At 36.5% G+C, this 20,655-nt stretch overlaps 1 protein-coding gene and 2 long non-coding RNA genes across 3 annotated transcripts in view; 2 read left to right on the top strand and 1 right to left on the bottom strand.

Moving 5' to 3' along the window:
- The first annotated feature begins 1,509 nt into the window (after window positions 1-1,509).
- On the top strand, window positions 1,510-13,677 carry LOC148736829 (adhesion G protein-coupled receptor D1-like). The gene is made up of 18 exons (XM_088751028.1): window positions 1,510-1,638; window positions 5,177-5,554; window positions 5,845-5,879; window positions 6,191-6,383; window positions 6,879-6,986; window positions 7,130-7,217; window positions 7,386-7,476; window positions 7,686-7,735; window positions 8,784-8,922; window positions 9,126-9,220; window positions 9,711-9,813; window positions 10,164-10,314; window positions 10,669-10,750; window positions 11,196-11,262; window positions 11,346-11,428; window positions 11,654-11,774; window positions 11,964-12,005; window positions 12,643-13,677. Exons 1-18 carry the CDS (start codon window positions 1,602-1,604, stop codon window positions 12,838-12,840), a joined length of 2,061 nt encoding a protein of 686 aa, XP_088607154.1. The 5' UTR covers window positions 1,510-1,601; the 3' UTR covers window positions 12,841-13,677.
- Window positions 13,678-18,994: 5,317 nt separating this feature from the next.
- LOC148736828 (uncharacterized) lies at window positions 18,995-20,325 on the bottom strand. Its single transcript, XR_015997311.1, has 2 exons — window positions 19,988-20,325; window positions 18,995-19,705 (listed from the first exon to the last, which is right to left on the bottom strand). It is a non-coding gene; the product is annotated as an uncharacterized LOC148736828 (long non-coding RNA).
- An 11-nt stretch (window positions 20,326-20,336) lies between these two features.
- LOC148736827 (uncharacterized) overlaps window positions 20,337-20,655 on the top strand; it is a 1,809-nt gene continuing 1,490 nt past the window's right edge. Inside the window, exon 1 of the long non-coding RNA XR_015997312.1 lies at window positions 20,337-20,621. This is a non-coding gene — a long non-coding RNA (uncharacterized LOC148736827). The remainder of the gene's footprint in view (window positions 20,622-20,655) is intronic.

The following is a 20,655-nucleotide window of genomic DNA, read 5'->3' as shown; positions in this document are numbered from 1 at the left end:
CTGTTTATTTGTGAAGAAAAAAACCTGTTTCCACAGTAATAGTGAACTTACTAAAGGAATATTTCGCTTTTTACGAATACTCTAATATGTCGTAATCGTGGTTCGCATCTTTCTACTCCAACCATTAATATTACACTCAAAACAGCGCAAAATGGCAAAAATGTTTCTGTCTGATTCAGGTGGTAAGTATTTGCATTTTATATAGCAGAACTGCTTCATGCGCTGATGGTCAATGAAAATTAAGGAATTTACTTTGAAAACACAGAGCCGAGGTGCTTCGTCTCGACACTCAAATATGCGATAATTCTGCATTCATCGTATGAGCTTATGACTGAGGGGTTCGCAGATGTTTTATGACGTTGGTAAAAGAAGTAGCAACGATAATTATTGCATCCGATAGTCCGTCTTTATTTCTCCTTTACTCGTTTTCGTCTTTCTCCTTGGCCTAATAGTTGTTATTTTCTCGGCATTATGAAAGGCTTTTTATTTTTTCATCACTTTCATTCCAAAACGGTACAATCTTAAACCTTATTTGTATGTTTTTTTTAAATAACCTTCGGCTTATATTTCTCTTCCTTTCGGTAAAATAATAAAGCTTTGTGACAAACATCATCCGCTTTCAGCTTAGCTAATTGCTAATCTCTCTTGGAGGTCTATATTCGCAAAACGCTAATTCAGTAGTTTTAGAGAGAGTTAAGATTTGTAAATATTCGAAGTAAAGAAATGTTTTTTTTAAGTATCAGTTCTGAGCGTAAACAAAAAAAAAAAGAAAATACATCGTGGCCTAAGGCAGATATTATAAAATATTCATTTGAATATTTTATAATATATTCATTCGATTATTTTATAATATCTACTCAAAAGTAAAACGTGCTCAGCCTCAAGTTAGTTATTTATGCAAACTAAGAAATTCGGCTCGGCTTTTTTATTAAGGAAATCAACTGGAAAGTGTATCCACCGTTTTGTTTTAATCCTCATTTTTACACATCAGTCGGTGACGATGTCATCGCCGCAAAAATATCAGCAATTAAAAAAATGGTGTGCCTAACTTACAGGTGAATTTTAAAATTTGAAACAAGCCGGAAACTGGTGTGACTGTATGAATGGTCATCCGTCGAGGAAAAAAAAAAAAAAAAGGGTAAATTTGAAAATCATTATATCGGTGTTAGGGAAAAATAAAATGGAAAAATGTGTCTGAGGTGAGAAAACCATCGACTCTTCTATAATGAAGAGACTAAAACGTCCGCTTTAAGCAATTTTTAACTTAACTGCCACCTGCTGATGGCTATTGGTTTTCATGACATTTTCTGTTTAAGAATAGGTTTTTATGTCATGTCTTTGTTTTGTCTCAATTTGTAAAACAAAGGCGGACCCAAATAGTCCATTTATCGCCATCGACCTCAAGGAATAATGTGCTAAAAACACTCACGCGGAACTTTGTTACTGTTGTCAGAAGATCAAGCTTGGGTCTCACGTTTGCCTGCAGCCATAAGACAAGGACCAATACCTTGAACACATGGAAACGTTTAACGAAACGGTGATCTTAAAGACACAGAAAGGCTTAATTGATACTTAAAGCTTAAAGGGGATCTCTAGCCAAAATGTTCTGGAAGATGTTCTTCTTAGCACTTGTGATTGGTAAGTACGAAAAAAACAAAATCAACAGTAAATCGATCAAATCTACAAACCCTATATATTCGCTCAAAGTGGATGTACTCTAAAATCAGATGCAAGATTTTAGCTCCTAAAGGTTTGTAAACAACTAGGGCCACACCAAGAGATTATCTTGCCTCATAAAACCGCGAACTAATGGGAAGATTGGACCTCCTAGCGTCAATGACAGTAGATCAAGGTTATCCCGGGAACTGAGGTATCGCACAGCAGTCACGTGTTTTTTTTTTTTTTTTTGTTTTGTTTTGTTTTGTCTTTGTTGTTTTTCTTTTCTTCTAAGTTAGCAGAGGAAAAACCCACGGCAAAAGGGATAAAGCTGAAGAGACTGTTCAAAAGCAAAACAGTGAATCGAGAGACAGCAGATTGCCCTTATCGCTGAAATGAGGTCCCTCGGGAAGGTTTATTCATAATTTCATACGACGCGAAGCGATTGCATATGTTTTTGTATCAAGGCCGGAACTTGCTTATTAAAAGGAAACTTCTTTATAAACCCTATGTACGACAAATGTTGATCTGATGGCACCCTTTTTGCTCGCAATTTGGATGCCAGTGTGGAGAGGAGTGCCAGGACTGTTTTTATTTCTGACAAAATGATGCCATCTCTCCCTTCTCTAGGCCTGTTTTTTCTTTTCCTTTGACCAAGGACTCCTCTTTAATTTTTATTTCTGTTTCTTATCCATGAGAAAAGACTTTCTTTTAATAGCAGAGAACTTCCACTTGTAAATTTTGTCAAGTGCGCACTGTATCAAAATATGCAAATAAAATAAAATTGCAGCGAATATTCCCTTAAGGGTTCGCTCATTTACGAGATTAGTTAACTTAGTATTAAAATGTCAACGATTTTTTGACGAGGTATTAAGTAAGTCCTTATTATAATGAAGAACAATTTCTTCTCCATGATTCTGCCACGAGGAAAAGTTTATGACCCAGGCGACGTGAATAAGAACCTATTGACAACGGGATAATTGTAAATATATATATACATTTTTTTATCAATTTATAACCCTTAATGTGTGAACTACATCCGATTTTGAGAGGACAAAACGGCTTTGAAATGACTGCTGGAAGGAAGAAAATATCTTTCGTAATATCTTTCGTAAAAATTGGTGGGCAAAAACCATGACATTCTAATATTGAAATAGTCACATTATCCAGGTGCTAACTCGAGAGTGTTGATAACTTGAGATAGTCGGACTATGACGTATTTAATGAGATTAAATAAGGTTAACTACGGGGTTATCACATCCGAAAGAGACGAGCCCAGTGGACTTGAGACTTGCAGTGCAAAGCGCTTTTTTCTTCTCACGAAAGACATAGCGGCGATAATTATCGCATCCGACAGTACGTCTTTATTTCTTGGTTTTTCGCTTTCGTCTTTCTCCTGGACTTAGTAATTATCATTTTCTCTGCATTATGAAATACTTTTTTAAATATCACACCAATAAAAGGTTAAATCCTTGTTTGGGGGCTTTGTTAAAACACTTTTCGGCTGTTATTTCCTTTCCTGTCGATGAATAACAAAGAGTTCTGACAAACATCATCCGCTATCAGCTTAGCTGATTGCAAATTCTCTTAGGAGGTCTATATTAGTAAAACGCTAATTCAATAGATTCAGAAAGAGTTAAGATCTGTATTTGTTTTGAATTTTCGAATGAAGAAATAGCCTGAGACATATATCATAAAATATTCATACGAAATTTGTATTTTTCACAAATAAAACGTGCTCAACCTCATGTTAGTAATTTACGCAAACTAAGAAATTCGGCTCACTTTTGTTAAGGAAATCAACTGAGATGACAACCAATCGTTTTGTTTTAATTCCCATTCAATATACATCTGTCGGGGGCGATGTCATTTACGCAAAAACACCAGCAATTAGAAAAATAGTGCGCCTAACTTACAGGTGAATTTAAAGAATTGAAACATACCGGAAAAGCAATAGTGTAACTGTCTGACTTGTTATCCGGTTATTGCATGATGAGAAAAGAGTTAAAGCCGGAGTTAAGGAGAGGTTATGGGGAAAAATGTGCCCGAGGTGAGAAAAATGTCTGCTCTTCTATAATGAAGAAACAAAAACGTCCGCTTTAAGCAATTCATTAACTCAACTACCACCTGCTGCTTTCCATGGTATACATGCCACTTTCGTTTATAGCAAAAAAATAGTCATATCATGACTTGACGTTGTCTCATTTTAAAAGTAAATAGGACCTAACTGGTCAATTTAAAGTCGTCAACCTCAATGAGTAATGCGTTAAAGCCTCTTGCTCAGCTTGGTCACCGTTCTCCTCCTTGTTCTCTCAAGATTTAGTCTATGCAAGGATCAAGCTTCCATCCCAAGCTATTGTACAAGGACCAATACCTTCATCTCTTCGAAATATTTCAAAAGACGTGAACTTAAAAACTCGAAAAGGCCAAATTCATATTTAAAAGTTCGACGGGATCTCGATCAAAAATGTTCCGGAATATGTTCTTCCTTGCGCTAATTATGATTTGTGAGTATAGAAAAGCAATGTGTTAATGTGTTAGAAAAGCAATGTGTTTCTGGGTTGTTAATGATGAATTATGTACGCCATTGGCGGCATGATGTTCAACGCATTATATTTCTTTGTACCGCAGGTTTTTTGACGGAGTTCTTTATTTTATTGATCAATTTTTTTTATTTATTTATTTATTTATTTAGTTTAGTTTTCAAGGTGGTGGAAAGCTGTGGTTGTTGTTCCTGACAAAGAATGACTTGATAGCGCAATATTTTTCACTACTGCATGGCCGATTTAACCATATCTTGTTTGGTTAACCGATATCATATCTTGATATGGTTAACCGATCTAACCATATCGGTTAACCGGTTTAACCATATCTTCAGCATGATCGTGCATCATACTTAACCATATCTCTATGAACATCATCGAAACTGAAATTCTACCAAATTGTTACTTGAATGATAAGAAAGCTTCCGACGAAAACTCCAACCGGTCTGTTTGTCCTTTGTCTTCTTTTCAAACAATGCAACTTATTTTTTCTTCAAAAAATATAACCAGCTTAGGATTTTATTCCTCCATCCATGCATCCATCCCTCTAATATAAGTTTATAATGTTTTGTTCAGTTTGTGGGTGAGGAAGGAGGGGGAAAGGGTTCAATATCTTAACTGTCTATTTCAACAAACTTGCTCTTCATCTCCACCACCGCCCCTCACTACCCTTATGGGTATGATGCAGGGAGAAAAACATTCATATCTTCAAAGTGTTTGCGCCTATCACTGAAGATCTGTATTATTTGATTTCGGTATCAATACGATAGTTTTATAAATTATAGTTGAATTTCGGATATATGCCGCTGAAAATATAATCCCTGTAGCCAAGACTTTTCGTGGTCTCTTGCCAAAAGATAATTTGAGCAGGCTATCGCAGTTAAATCTCTTACATAGTTGATTTACTGGAAGTCGAATGCGGTTAAGAATTTTCCTTAGAATTTAAGTTAAGTTTTTTACCCACCTCTTTTTTTCAGGTCATAGTAAGCAGTGTCATAGGAAAAGCAGAAAGGTAGAACTTAAAATGGTAAAGGACACCTGCAAGCTTATTAAAGAAGGAACCGACAAGTCTTGGTTAGAAATCAAATGCTCTTTTGTATCTCGTTGGTATTGCATCCTTACGTGGTGCAGAGAGTTCGCTTTTTGTCTCGAAGAATCCGCTCAATGGCAAGAAAGATGCATTTGGAAGTTGGACAAACTCATTTGGCAACACGTTTCCGGAAGTATAAATCTGTACTCTTCAAAAAATGGCCTATCATATAGCTTTGACGTCAAAATTTGTAACAAGTTTTGGAGAAGACATACAAACGCCATAATAAAGATAGCAGTATTCAATAGCACATCGCAACGGACTGGTATGTAAAGAATTCCGTTTGTTTTTACTCTAAAGCTAGTATTATTTCATTTATTTGTCTATCCTTAAGTCCATCCATCTCTCTGTTTACCCAATAGCTCCTTGGTTTCTTCGTTAATTACAGAACATTGTTTTAACCTCTCATCTGACAAATTCGTGTTTTCCTTACTTGGTCGTTTAATCATTTATGCATTTCTTTATTCATCTATGTGTTGCTCTTAGTTCTTTAAATCAGTGACTAGCTACTTTCTTTGGGCGTCTATGAGGTTATAAGCTGTCCTTTCCACTCAGGTGCTCATCCAAAAACGGAAGGCCTCAGCAGAAAGGTATTCTATCTCTATTAATTCCTTTTTTTAACTACATCACTTTTGTAGCTACTAAGCTGTGTCTTATTCTATGATAGGCATGTAGAGATTAGATCACTTTTCTTTTTACATAAAACGTATTTCCTCCAGAAGATAAATGTGTGATTTTACACTTAAACTTTGTAGATCATATAGGGTAAGGAACATTTGATTTTAACTGCTCGTCGCACATGCTGACCGAAGCAGATATAAAAAGTGATAAAAGAACGTCATGGTATCAATATGTTTTATCATTCCTTTCTGCGAATTAAATCACGTCACTATTTGTGTAGGAAATCTTCCATTCTTTGAACATCATTCTTCAGCGACTTTTAAACGAGACACGCAACAAAGGTGAACATCCGCGGGAAAAGATAGAGGAAATGTTTCTTGAATTGACCTCTTTGGAGACATCCCTACTGGAATATGGACAGTACAACCTCAATCACACGACAAGTGAATATAATATGAGCAGCGCACACGTGGGTAATGCAATTTCTATATATGATAATTACGTTCGAAATCATCTTCCCTTCCGGTTCAAGGGCTGGCCACGAAAAGGCGTTCAGCGCATTAAATAGCCTTACCACGGCATTCTGGTGCAATACACATGCATATAATGAAATAAACTAGTTCTCACTATTCTCATCCTTACACGTACATTTCATAGATCTTGAATATCGATTAAAAACTGTTTATTTTGTCTTCCTCGGAGAAGCTATAGATAACCTATGTTGCCATTTGATTTTACGTAACTACAGTATTGTTAATTGATCTTTTTATCATTGGCATTATTATCATCATCATCAATTATTATTATTATTATTATTGTTATTATTGTTATTATTATTATTGTTATTATTGTTATTATTATTATTAAATAATTATTATTAAATAATTATTATTATCACTCTTATTAATATTGTTAGTAGTATTATTACTGTTAATGTTGTCATAATCAATTTTATTCGTTTCTCCGAGATGTTCTGGTCAGGAAAACCACCTATGAAAATCATAGCCACCACTTCCGTCAGGATGAACATACGGGAGAAAATTTCCTAATCATTCCGTCGGCAAACTTGGACAATGGTTTGAAAATTTCCTTTAGCATTAGGCATTCTGATATGTTTGCTTATTGGTTCATTTATTCATGTGTTTCTTTAGGTTTTAAAGTTGTCACAGCAAAAAATTTCAAAATTTGTGAAATTGTATTATTTTCATCTTTTTCCCAGGTTCATTGGTACTTGGAATAGTATACAGAGACCTTCATCAGTTTTTTATCACTAACCAGACAGAGAACAGTACCCTAAACAATTCCACGTTTCCCAGTGATTTGAACTATACCTACATTTGCCGTCTTTATATGCACAAATCGGTGGTGAATTTACCAAACGCTAAAAATAGGAAGGGTTTGAATTAAGTCAATTTCTTTTATGTATACTTGTAAGTGTTCGTTTATTAATTTTGAATTTCGTTGCTCCGAAATAGGGAGGTCAACTCTATCATTATGGCTGCCACAATAATTCCTCAGCTCTCGAGACTACAGGAAAATATAACTTTGAAGTTCAAAAACATTAAGGTACCATGACCTACGCATTTCGTCTTTTCTAGGTGAGATGTAGTCACTCTATCACCTGTTTGGAGTGAAATTCTTTTATTTTTAGCCTGGCTGCGTTGTTTATCAATTCTACTTTCGTTATAGTTGTACAAATGTAGTACAATTCGTTCTTTTTTTTGTATATTTTTCATGATTTTGTGCTTTGTTTTCCCTCATTTGATTTATTTTAGAATGTAAATTACAAGAAAAAGTGTATGTTCTGGGACATGTTTGACGAGGGGTAAGTCTGGTTTGAATTGTCCTCAGTTTTATTAGTATCAGTATTATAATTTTTATCATTGTTATTATCATTGTTATTATCATTGTTATTATCATTTTTATTAAGCTAAGAAGTTGCAGTGATCTAAATGTCGTTAATCTTTTGTTCAAATATTTCACATAAGGTTTTCCAAACATGCAGAATATAATTTCGAGAACAGGCAAATACATGTAAGTACTTAAGAGCGAACATTTTCAAAGTATGGTGGCAACAGCCAAAAAATCGATTCGGCTTATATTCTCAAGTTAGGTAGGCCTCGTGGTGAATCAAAACACTGTATACTTCGTTTGGCTGAATATCGATTTATTCTGGAGAAAATCTATGATAACTGAATTTGGCCAAAATGCCGTTGTTGAAGCTTAAAATTTCTGACGAATCTCGGAGCGTCGAATTGAAAACTCTTGGACCGATAACACTAGTGCTGTCAGAGGTCAGTGGTTCGAATCCCGAATAGGCCTGATTTTTTTTCGGGTCTGATTTTCGCTATTGCATAACTAGCGCTCTCTACTGCAAGGATCCTGCATCCTACGTAGAATATCCTTTATTAAGTGAACATTATGGACATCAAATGGTCAAGAACTGCTCAAATTGCTGTGAACATAAGTATTGATGTTTTTTTTATCAAGATCTGATACTTTTTATCGGTCCAAAAGTTTTTAATTCGTAGCACGACGCTCTGAGACTCGTCTGAAATGTTCAGCTTCAAAAGCGGCATTTTGGCCAAATTCAGTTATTACCGATTTTCTCCAAAATAAATCGATATTCAGCCAAACGAAGTATACAGTGCTTTATTTTACCATAAGGCCTACCTGACTTGAGAGTATGAGCCGAATCGACTTTTTGGCTGTTCCCACGAAATGTTTGACCATTGGTAACATTCGCTCCTTAGGACCATTAGATAGTTCCTTGCTTGGATGACTTTGATATCTTATTACATATGAGGCTTCGTCTACTTGACGTCTCTACCATAGCCTCGCCTGATTGATAGTTTACGTATCTTACACCACAGCTCCGTTGGCTGGTCAGGACAAGGTTGCTTTGTGAAATCTACTAATGCACACCATACAGAGTGCACCTGCAATCATTTGACTCATTTTGCTGTTCTTCTGGACACATCATTTGCTCCAGAGAGTGCCGTTATATCAGAGGTAGGTGTCACAATAACGCCTACGGCTGCCTTGTACAATAAGACATACTCGAATATGCAAGCAAATACATATTACAATATTATATTAGATTGTGAAGTTCACTAAAAACCTGGCGAATCCGACGTATCCAGACGTTGTAGTGTTTTCCAATAGTATTATAATTATCTTTGTTATGTTGTGTTGTTTTTTTCATTTCGTTAAAGAAAGACGAAAAGGCCTTGAAAATTCTCACATACATCGGGCTGACTCTCTCTGTTATTGGGATCTCATTGACGATAATCAGCTATATCACTCTCACGTGAGTCCAGTGGTTAGACATAATACATTATCAGTCAAAATGGTGGAGACATAATTAAACAAAGTTTCCAAGTATGCATAGTTCTGTCAAAGGACAGTTACCAGTGATACCCGTGCAATACTAATCGCGTTACTCCTTGTTTGCATGTTTCTTCCAGTTTTATGACGAAGGAAAAATCTGGAGTCATTTTTGTATTCCTCTACAAACAAATTGCAAAAAAGAAATGAAAAATGTATCATTAGCAAGATACTTTAATTTTTATGTACAAAAATGAAAAAGGAAGGAAAATTTTGCAAAATAGATTAATAGAACTACTATAATAGGTGTACACTTGATATACTGCTACTTCTGTTCAACTTCTCCTGAACATTGTATAGCAATCTACCCAATCGACTATTATTATTTAGAGGATCTTTCTTTTGTTTTATTCACTTTTTTTTTCTTTTTCTTTTCTTTTCTTTTATTTCTTTTTTTTGGTTTGCGATGCCAGAGACATAAGAGAACCTTTATCTCAGATTCGAGTGAGTCTCATCACTTCTCTTGGTGCAGGACAAGTCATATTTCTCGCTGGGATTGGAGCAACTGAGAACAAGGCAAGAATTCTAAAAAAAGTCAGTGTTTACAGTTCAGAAAAGGAAAGGAACAATGAATACAAAGATGGATGAGGCGTAAATTAAATTTTAAAAAAATAAACCACTTAACGAAATTATATACTTTTATAAGTAACACATGAAGCTGATGGGATTGAAGGGTTTTCGAAAATTTTTGAGTCACTTATTTTGTCTTTTCTCTCTAGTTAAAAAAAAAAAAAAAACTTTCTTTGGTGAGCTTTCCATCAATTACCTCTAAATTCGATCGGTCAAAAATTGGTTTAAAAAAGAGCCAGGGTGAGACTCACGCAAATCAATCATTGCGTGTCCTCTTTCGCTGTCCATTTTCCCAGGGAGGATGCGTTGCAGTTGCGGCCCTTGTGCAGTATTTCTTGATGGCCGCCTTCTGCTGGATGCTAATCGAGGGAGTTTACCTCTACTTGTTTGTTGTGAAAGTTTACAACGTTGGCAACAAGTTAAAAATTTGCCATGGAATCTCATGGGGTAAGTTACTCGGTGACCATTAGAGTGTTTTTAAACAGTTTTAACTGCTGTTCCCTCGTGATCAGTTACCCATAACCCCTAAGTTGATCTAATTTTAGAGACAACTTCTCCCAAAAATTTTTCTTTGGTCCTTGTTCACCCTATTTTTGTGCGTCAGAGTTCCCTTAAGGAATTCAGGGAAGATTTCCTCTCCGAGTTCAAGAGCAGGGGACCAAGAACAGCCTGTATCAATTATATTTTAAGTTACATTCCTGAATAGCCCTGACTAGCGGTGCTAAAGGTAACCGTGCGAGGTCAAAAACGAAAACTATGCTCTTGGCAGAGAATAACGTGCTTCGAATTTCAATTTTGTAGGCCTTCCTGCGCTCATTGTTGCCATATCCCTGAGTATTGCAGCCGGAAAAGATGGGATCGAGAGTTTTGCGAGTGATAAATAGTAAGTTAACTTTCATTGTACTGATTTAAAGTCATCCCACTCTGCTTTAAAATAGCTGATTTGACACAAGTATTCTTTGGAATTGAAAAACAAAACAAAACAAAACAAAACAAAACATCCTGTTACAGCTGAACAAAGTAGATATAGAAATTCAACATTTTCTCCATTTTTTTTTGTTTTCTTACCTGTCTGTTTTGTTATTGTGTTTTGAGATTGAAGATATAGAAATTTGGAGTCTTCTAATCAGTTTTTAATTGGATTGTTTAGGGCAGTAATTATGAATTATTCCAGTCAATAATCTGGAGCAAAGGCATGATCGATTCATTAAATGTGCGCCAAATCCATATTAGCATGCTCAAATGCACTTTGTTTTAAGATTCATCTAGTAATTGACAAACAAAGCATTTATTTATGGCTTACTCTTTCTCTTTTCATTTTCTTAAAGCTGCTGGATGTCTTCGGCCAATGGTCTGATCTGGATATTCATAGCGTTTGTTGTGCTGATTGAAGTTGTAAGTGAAAATAACTATAACTATCGTTATCGAGACTGAAAAACTTTCCAGGGGCTCATAGAGGTCTGTTTACTTCTTTTGAGTTCAACATTTTGATCCTCGGCCGGGTTATCAAGGAGATGACGACCATGCAACAAGAGAAAGACAAACACAGCGAACAAATAAGGTAGAGTTTGGTCCATGTAAGGAAACTCGGTTTCCAGATTACTGAGTCTAGGAATCAGGTCCAGCTCCACAAACTGAAATGTGGAATCCAACGGTCTTGGGGAAAGCGGAATCTGGAGTTCGTAGCGATAACAACGACAAATCAACTTGATATGATTGATATACCTATTGGTGCTCATTAGATTTCGTCATAATCATAACACAACAATTCTAACTTTTTTTGCAGACTTGGTGTAAAGGCATGCGTAGTAATGATTCCTCTGCTGGGAATCTCGTGGTTATTTGGGTTATTATCATCATTGCATAAAGCTTTCGCTTACATCTTCACGATTTTCAACTCTACACAGGTAAGGCGGAGAGACAAACTTAATTAAAGTTCAAAAGTCGTTTTGTTTTATGAGATATTGATGGATTCATAAAGAGAGAGAGGTGTTACTTCGCTAGCTCAATGCTTCAAAAGCTGTGCAGCTCTCGTAAAAATCTAGCATTATCGTAATAGCTTGACACAGATTCTGGACATCTCTTCGATTTAACAGGGTTTCTTCATCTTTCTTCTTCACTGCGTGAGGAACAGCGAGGTCAGTGATTGTTCACTTTAGAAAATTGTCAAAGTCCGATAACATATCGATTTTAGCAAGAACAGCAGAGACCGGGATGTTTTATTTTATTTTACGGGTCCTATCAAAGAAACGAAACCCTATTGGGCAGGGCTCATTCTTGGATCGAACTTTCTAGACAGATGGACTCGACGTGACAATGGCAGCAAACTATGACCAAATTTTATCAATGTATTTCCATATTCTGTCGGGCGTGGAGTTCAAAAGTGCGCTAGAGCTCCACTTTCCAACTAATTCCCATCTCCTTGGAAGGGGGCATGGGGGAGGAGGGGGAAGAAGAAAGGACATGGATTTCCAATTCACGAGACAGATCATCGATTTGTCGTACAAAGAGTTTAAAGTTGATATTGCAATTGATAATACTTCCTAGGTAGGAAAAGGAAGTAGTTACACTGCATCTATTACATTTTATAAATGTACCTGTCCTCATTAGTTTCAGATAACTGAATGACCTCAAATTCCGCTATGGCTTGAGAAAATTAGTTGGTATTGAACCTCCATTCATATTATATAACAAAACAAAATCAAAGGCAAAAAGACTTAGAGTGACATACTCCTTAAATGTAACAATATGGTTAATTTAACCTGCAATTTACAGATAAGAGCTCGTTTGACAAGAAGGATTCAGGCGATATTCCCAGCAATGGACGATGGGACAAGCACGAAACGAACTTCCGTAGTTCCCTCGGACGTAAATGAGGATGTCACAGCCATTGCCGCCCTGAGAAAAGTAAATTTTGAGCCACTAAAGGACGGCGAAAAGACAAAAAAGGTCTCCAATAAAACCTCTATGTAGCTGCAGAGTTTTAATCTATCCTAGCGTTGATTGTTTAGAGGCTAACCCTTTTACAGGCAAACCTGAGATTATTAAGATAGTTCTAGATAGCTGGAAAGGAAAACATGAGAACTCGATCATGTGCTCCCTTAATGAATAATTAGACGAGTTCTTATTACGTGGAAACGAGGCAAAAGCTGATAGTCTGAGGTGCTCTCACATCACTTACATTGTACATCACAGCGATAGTTGAAAGTGTATTATTGTAGTACGGCATAATATATATATATATATTCCCTTAGCTCCGGTTGGAGCATAGGCCATTAACCACTTCCGTCCTCCATCGGGTTCTGTCCTGGGCAAATCTTCCTAAAGTGGCCCAAGTGTGGCCCCAGTTTCTCATTTGGGACTCTACACCTCTTCTCCAGGAGTTCCTGGGACGACCCCTCTTTCTCTTGCCCTGAGGGTTCCAACGTAGTGCCTGCCGGGTGATGTTGTTAGCCGGTTTCCTTAGGATGTGACCTATCCATCTCCACTTTCTCTTTGAGATCTGAGTTATGATTGGTTCCTCGCCTGCTAATTCCCACAGCATCTCGTTCGTTACCCTGTCAGTCCAACTGATTTTTAAAATTCGCCTAAGGCACTTATTGACGAAGGTCTGCAATTTCTGGGACGTTTGGTTAGTTGTTCTCCACGTTTCAGAGCCATAGAGGAGGACTGCTTTGACATTGGTGTTAAAAATTCTAAATTTGGTTCTCCGTGAGATGACATGGGAGGACCACACTTTCCTCAGCATATTGAAAGCTACTCTGGCTTTGTTTATCCTGACCTTGATATCTTCATCGGAACCTCCGTCAATGCTGACTACACTGCCTAGGTAGACAAAAGATGTTACTTCCTCCAAGATGGTATCCCTCACTTTAACTGGTCTGTTGTTGGTGCAGTTGACCTTCATAACCTTGGTCTTACTCACATTCGGATGCAGGCCTAACTTGATGGAATTAGCTGTTAGCCGTGCTGTTTTGTCCTGCATTTGTTGGTTGTTACTTGACACCAGGGCGATATCATCAGCAAACTCTAGATCTTCAAGTTGCTCCAATAAGTTCCACTGGATCCCATTTCGCTGTTCTCTAGTTGTTTCCTTCATGATCCAGTCCATAGCAAGTAGAAACAAAAACGGTGCCATCAAACAACCCTGCTTGACCCCAGTGTTGACCGCGAAGCTATCTGACAATCCACTAGCATGAAGGACTCTGCAAGTCATCTTATCATAGGAATTTTTGATGATTCGAATGAATTTCCCTGGTATGCCATAGTGTCTCATAAGGCACCAAAGAACACTTCTATCGAGGCTATCAAAAGCCTTTTCAAAGTCGATGAAATTAACGTAAAGAGAAGTGTTCCATTCAATTGACTGCTCAATGATTATCCTAAGTGTGGCTATTTGGTCGATACAGGAATGGTCCTTCCTGAAGCCAGCCTGCTGATCTCTAAGCTGATAGTCTGAGGTGCTCTCACATCACTTACATTGTACATCACAGCGATAGTTGAAAGTGTAATATTGTAGTACGGCATAGTCAAGCAAAATATCGCAAGTTGTGAATCTTACTATAGTTACTAATAGCTAATGATACAATATTATATCTAAATGGACCACTGACAGAAAAGCCGCGGGTAAAACAATAGTAAGGAAAAAAAAAAAACAGTCTCAAATCTCTTGTTACAGGAGACTTTAGCGATTTTTTCCTATGAATGTTTAAGCATATTTGTTCGTTGTTTTTGGTACTTCAGCCGTTCTCAATTCATGCGAGTTTCTTTCATTGCGATGTTTTAAAAAAAAGCCACAATAGATTTTGGAAATAGATTTTGCATCTTTAACTTTTCAGTCCTGTTAAATTCTAGTGAGATTGTAAGCAAATGAAAGTGTTAATGATATTTCTGGGAAAACTAGTAGTCATGGTAGTTGGCAGCTGAGTTTATACTCTTGATTTCAATTTCCTTTCATACGATCAAACTTAACACCAACCTTGCTTAGATAAGCGGAAACTTTAATTGTATTTTTCATTTTATTTTGTAAGCTGCTCTATTGTAATTTCTATGTATATTTCTAACATCAAAGCTGTGAATTCTCACCTAAGTTTCCTATTTTTAATGGCCTCGAGTCTATTCTAGCCTTTCTTTTAATTTGAAATTCTTTTCGTCGTAGAAACAGTTGGGAATATTTAAGAATTTTTCGTTTAACGTCAAAGACCTTTGCCGCTTCTTTTGTTATAATGTTCAAATATGGTCGATTTAGATAACAATAGCACCTCACACCAATTAGTTCACAAGCAGCTACATTGTACAGCTCTGATGATTACAAGTTCAGTTTTGATTCTAGCATGATGTATGTCAGAGTGGTCTACGAATAAAGTTTACTCTGGAACCAAAACGCTGTCTCATCCTTGACGTCCCTATATGCTCGCTCGAAGTAAATGCCCTATGGGGTGCCATTACCGCCAAAATTATATTTTTAAAATTATTCAGCCTTTTTTTCATTAACCACTTACTTTTACGATTTAACCATACTTGCCACAATATTATTTAGCCCTTTTCAAAAGTTATTCAGCCTTATTTTCATAAACCACCTACTTTTACGAGTTAAACATACTTGACACAATATTATTCAGCCCATTTTGAAAATTATTCAGCCATTTTTTCCTGGGGCCTGTTTTCAGTTATATCCCAAAATAACTTGCGGGATTATGAATATAACCCAAAGTTCTTTTCACGTCCTTTTCGTTGCAATAAGGCCGACAGTAGAGGGATCGCGGATGTTGCACGTTTGCTCTCCCAAGCTGCTACCAATTTGATAAGTCTAGCACCACAATCATCACAAGACCTTCGAGAAAATAATGCTACTTGTGATCGAGCTCAAGCTGAGTTGAAACGAGCGTCTTCTCCTTACTAAAAAGTTCAGAACGCGCCATCACCAGTTGTAAACAACACAACTGCACGTGGAACATCAAGTCAAGCAAAACATTTCAACGTCACAAGGGCCGCAAAAGGGAGGAAGAAGAAAACAGAGAACTAACGACAAAATTATTTTGTTTGGCATACACTGCACAAGATGAGGTGCCGAGTACTGAGGAGAAGAGGGAATTGCTAACAGCAGGCCTTGGAGAAAAAAAAGGTTTTCTTCCAGAAAACTCTTGTGCAGGAGAACTCCATGAGATGGTTCAGGCAACGTTTCTAAAGTTGTACGAAGCTGGTGGTTATGAATTCTTGCACGCTGAACCAAGTTCTCGCCGTCTAAAAGCAATAGCTCCTGGCCCAAATGGGTACACTATGGAATATTTGAAACAGTTTATTGGCCAAGGACGGATATATATTCGTCCGATACAATCAAACCTGGATATTGACAACGTTGTCATCCCAGCTAAAATGTCCGTTCCCGATGAGTTTTGTCAGCAATGCTACAAATGTTTCCCAATGAATGAGCTCCGGCAGCACTTAGATGTTTGTGTACCTTTTGATGTACAACCAGGTGTATCTGGTGACCAAGACAACATTCCTGGATAAAATGTTGTTGAGGAACCTCCTAAGGAACAGATTAATCAGGGTCACAAACAAGTGATTAGTGAAGAAAGTGAGGTAAGCATGGTCATTTTGTAACAGTTTTTAATTATGATGGTAATACCTTGTGTGTTCATAAACAGTTGGGATAGCTCTAACTCCTTGGTTGCTTTTTGCTGATGAATTGGACTGTGGAATATCATGCAAGAGAGCAATGTATTAAGCTTATCTCCAGTTACAATTAAGTCAGTTGTCATCGCTATGTTAATCACATATGAGTCAAATCCTGCAGTGCCCATGGCCCCCGTGGGAATTTAACATTTTCGAAAATTCAAATCCTCAACCATACCAGAGGTTTTTTTTTGTCAAATACTCCACTATTGGGGCTCAGTTGCGCTTCAGCAAACCTCGTTTCAAACAACCATGAGATGTTCGAATTCAGATTTTGTTTGTTTTTGCTTTGGCTTAGCTTTGTGTAGTGTGCACTACCTGTCAGCTAGTATTTACCTCAGTTTTTTTCTACATAAATAACAGTGCACTCTAAATATATCTGCAATAGGTTGCTGAACAAAAGGTGAAAGATGTCGTGATGGTCGATGGAGATGAAGACAGTCTGATGAATGGCACAGGCAACACAAAAGTGCCTGTAACGGAACAACCTATTAAAATAATAAGGGTTCATAGATCATTAGTCAGGCAAGATATGCCAGATATATTTTCTGATGAGTCGATCTTAAAATGCACTTTATCTGTAATTATTATTAATCAGCAAGGTAATGAAGAATCTGGAGCAGGGACTGGACCATTACAGAAAATATTTTCACTTTTTTGGAAAGATTGTTATGAAATGTTGTGAAATTGAAAGAGTCCCATATATCCGTCATGACTTCAACAGAAACAGGTTTGAAGCAGTTGCTAGAATCAAAGTTAAGAGATATAAAGATTGTCAATATTTTCCTGTGAAGATTAGTAAGTCCTTTTTAGTTGCTTGTCTTTTTGGAGAAGAGAGTGTGACTGATGTGATGTTAATGAGTTCATTTCAGAATTATGTATCAGGGTCTGAGGCTGATGCTATAGGTAAATGTTTAAACCAGAGTATTGAGCCCGATGATGATGAGCTACTTGAATTTCTTTACACATTTGACTGTAAGAGACGAGTCACAAACGACAATATCAGAGAAGTGGTTACCGAGTTCGCTCACCAAGAGATTCTCATGAAACCGCAATATGCAGCAGATTGCTGAAAAAAAAAATAGTTTCTTCTTTGAAGATCTATTTCATAGATTTAGCTTCCTTTTTGGTGTTGTATGATTCTAGCATACCTACAAATTCAAAGGTAATTTCACTTTTCACAGCTGCCCGAGTAACAGCAGCTGAATCAGAGACTTTGGGTGACTTAAAGTAGTTTGTTAGAGGTTTAGATGAAGCAAAACTAGCCATCATCCTGAGATACACTACAGCTTCAGATGTTTTGGTAACAGATATCATAACAATCTCATTTACAAATCAAGAGGGGTTACAACGTCAGCCAGTTGCCCACACATGTAGTTTTACTCTGGAAATGCCCAGTACTTATAGCAGCTTCTGTGAACTGCGACAAGAGTTCATGGCAATATTGAACTCAGATGTGTGGGAGATAGATATTGTCTGAGTTGGTGGTGATGGAACCTTTACTATTGTTGTATCAATTTCGTATTTATTGAAATTTACAATATCAACATTTTGAAGCTGTCGTTAGATTTAGCTGTAAAATAAAATTAGCTTTCACTTTTGATGTTTCTTTACAGTCAAATCGCCTCAAGTGTACTCCAAGAGCCGATTGTTGAGTTCATTGTTTTCACAATCATTTCATTATTCGTTATTAGTGAATTATTTGAACAAGTAATCCACATTATTCACATTTCAAGCTCTGAATGAATTGTAATTTTATCAGAGCTCGAAATAACAATAAGGTATTCTTTATTTCGAGTTTTGGATCATTAATTTAAACAACTCATTGTTGATCCCAAATTATTTGAAGTTTAGTATCACATGGCAAGCTCAGTTAACTTATGAGAAGCTACAGTGTAGTAGTGATAGTTTTGCTGATTGAAAAAATTTCAATCAAAGTAAATGTATATGTTAATAAAAATATGAAAGTTCAACAGCATATTTTGCCTGGCCATCTTTAGCTCAAGATAAAAAAAAAAGAACAGTGGCTGAGACAAGGTGAGAGAGACTCCCTACTACATACCCTTCCCAAGAGCCCTACATGTAACTTAAAACCTGCAATTGACCTGAACACCCTTGCGAAATGGTTTCCTAGCTTTCTAGGATTCCTAGGAATTTCCTAGGAATTTCTTAGGAGTCAGTGGAATTTTCCTAAAAACATTTAAGCTCTCTAGAGGTGTGAACAAACATTACTAGGTTCCTAAGAATTTCCTAGGAAATTCCTAGGAATGATTACAGGTAGAATTTACATAAAAAAATAGATTCTTGATCCTTGGGAAATTCTTAGGAATTTACTAGGAAAAATAATTTTTTAAAATAAAACCTTAATTTTTAAGAATTATACTTGTGAGTTTAGCTTTTGAAAGAAAAGTGCCATTTTAGATGTTTCAAAAAGTCACTACTTGCAATATACCACAAATTTTTTTTATTTTGCATTATAATTTACAACTCATTAATTTTAAAGCAGATATTCTTGAAGTTTATACAATTTCCAATAAAACATTAATTTTTTATCCTTCAATTGCATATCACAATACATTGAAATAAAAGTTTACTGTAGTAAAGAATACAAGCAGAAAACTAAATCAAATGCAATTCAAGTGGGATTTCAATCCATGTGTTTGGTGCTCCAGTCAGATAATAAAAAATGCTATACTGCAAGGACAGCGACTCTGACCACACTGAAATACAAAGTTATATCAGCCTGAGGCATCCCTGAAAAATGGTTTATCACAATGTGTAAGATTCAGCCAACATAATTTTCCACTGTCTCCTGATTTATTCCAATTATATGGTGAATTCTAGATACTTTCCATTTAAAGTAAACTTAAGTTCAATATAGATAGTATCAAGTATCAATTTATTTGCCAGATTAGAATATTTTATACAAAAAGCTTAAGAACATATCTTTACTTAAATATTATAACAAGGAAGTCTTATTTGAGGCGATGGGAAATTTCAAATCTGGCATATTGAGACTTAAAAAGTGATATTTTCTTATATCTAACCAAAGACAGCATTAAAGTTTGGAAATCTTATTATAACGTGGTTTCTGGAATTGCCATTTAGAAGCATAATCTTCTCCAAAATTTCAGTGACACTCTTTGCTTTCAGGTCAGACCTAAAACATTGAGAATAAGAAATATCAATGCGATGCTTCTTTTCAAAAAGTGCTAGAGGAATAAAAGAATAGTTGTAGGTTCAGAAGGAACAGTTGAGGAAGAGAGGATTTTGAAACTAATTTCTTAAGCTTAATTGCCATTTTTATAAAAGAATTGCTTGTCAATTCTATAGTTTTTTTCGTACTGGTTTTGAAACTTACAAGCATCATTGAAGCTTGAAGTGCATTGAGACATTGTGAAATGCGCTATATAAGCTTAAGCATTACATTACATTTTCTTACCCGGTCCAACGTAACGATGCACAGAGCGCATGTGATTTTCCATTGTCTGTTGTCGTGAGAGAACACGTTTACAAGCCGTACATTCATACTTCTCTTGGCCGTTAAGTTTGACTAATTTGTAAATTTGATGTTCATTCCCATCCATGGTTCATACTAGCAGGCGTTAACACTAACTTTAAAAGTCATTTATCGCTACTTCGATCACCGTTCATAAGATGGCGACCATGGCGCTGAGTGGATCACACGATCACTAGTCCCAGTCTTTCATGAGCAAAATCTTCACATGACCGACACATGACCAAGTATAATCCAATAAGGTGAAGTTTCCAGCCTTGCCGCTCAATTCAACGTTCTATTCCGCTCTACAACGTCCTTTACTCGAAAGTTTTGTGCGTTGCAGCTGAGTCTTGCTGTGTTCTTCTCTGATCTAAACGTTTTAAAGCGTTCGCAGCGTTATGTGGGTTCTGGTCGAATGGATCGAAGAAGGTCATAGCATAAGCGTCTTAAAAGACAAAGACATAATACGTTATGGAAAAGAAATCGCAACACGAATAGAATAATGTCGTGGAATTGTCGCCATACGAAGTAAAAGAGGGCACTCAGATTTTCAAGGCGAAAGTTATTTCTGTTCATAGTAAGTATTACACTTTTATTTGGTTAATCGTTGT

The sequence above is a fragment of the Stylophora pistillata genome, chromosome 2, assembly GCF_964205215.1.
Source record: "Stylophora pistillata chromosome 2, jaStyPist1.2, whole genome shotgun sequence".
NCBI lineage: Eukaryota > Metazoa > Cnidaria > Anthozoa > Scleractinia > Pocilloporidae > Stylophora > Stylophora pistillata.
This window is presented reverse-complemented; position numbering and strand designations above follow the sequence as displayed.

Coding starts and splice junctions, on each gene's coding strand:
- LOC148736829 (XM_088751028.1), top strand. CDS start 1,602: ATGTTCTGGAAGATGTTCTTCTTAGCACTTGTGATTG. Junction 5,555..5,844: donor TAGCACATCGCAACGGACTG/GTATGTAAAGAA, acceptor CTTTCCACTCAG/GTGCTCATCCAAAAACGGAA. Junction 11,775..11,963: donor CGATTTTCAACTCTACACAG/GTAAGGCGGAGA, acceptor TCGATTTAACAG/GGTTTCTTCATCTTTCTTCT.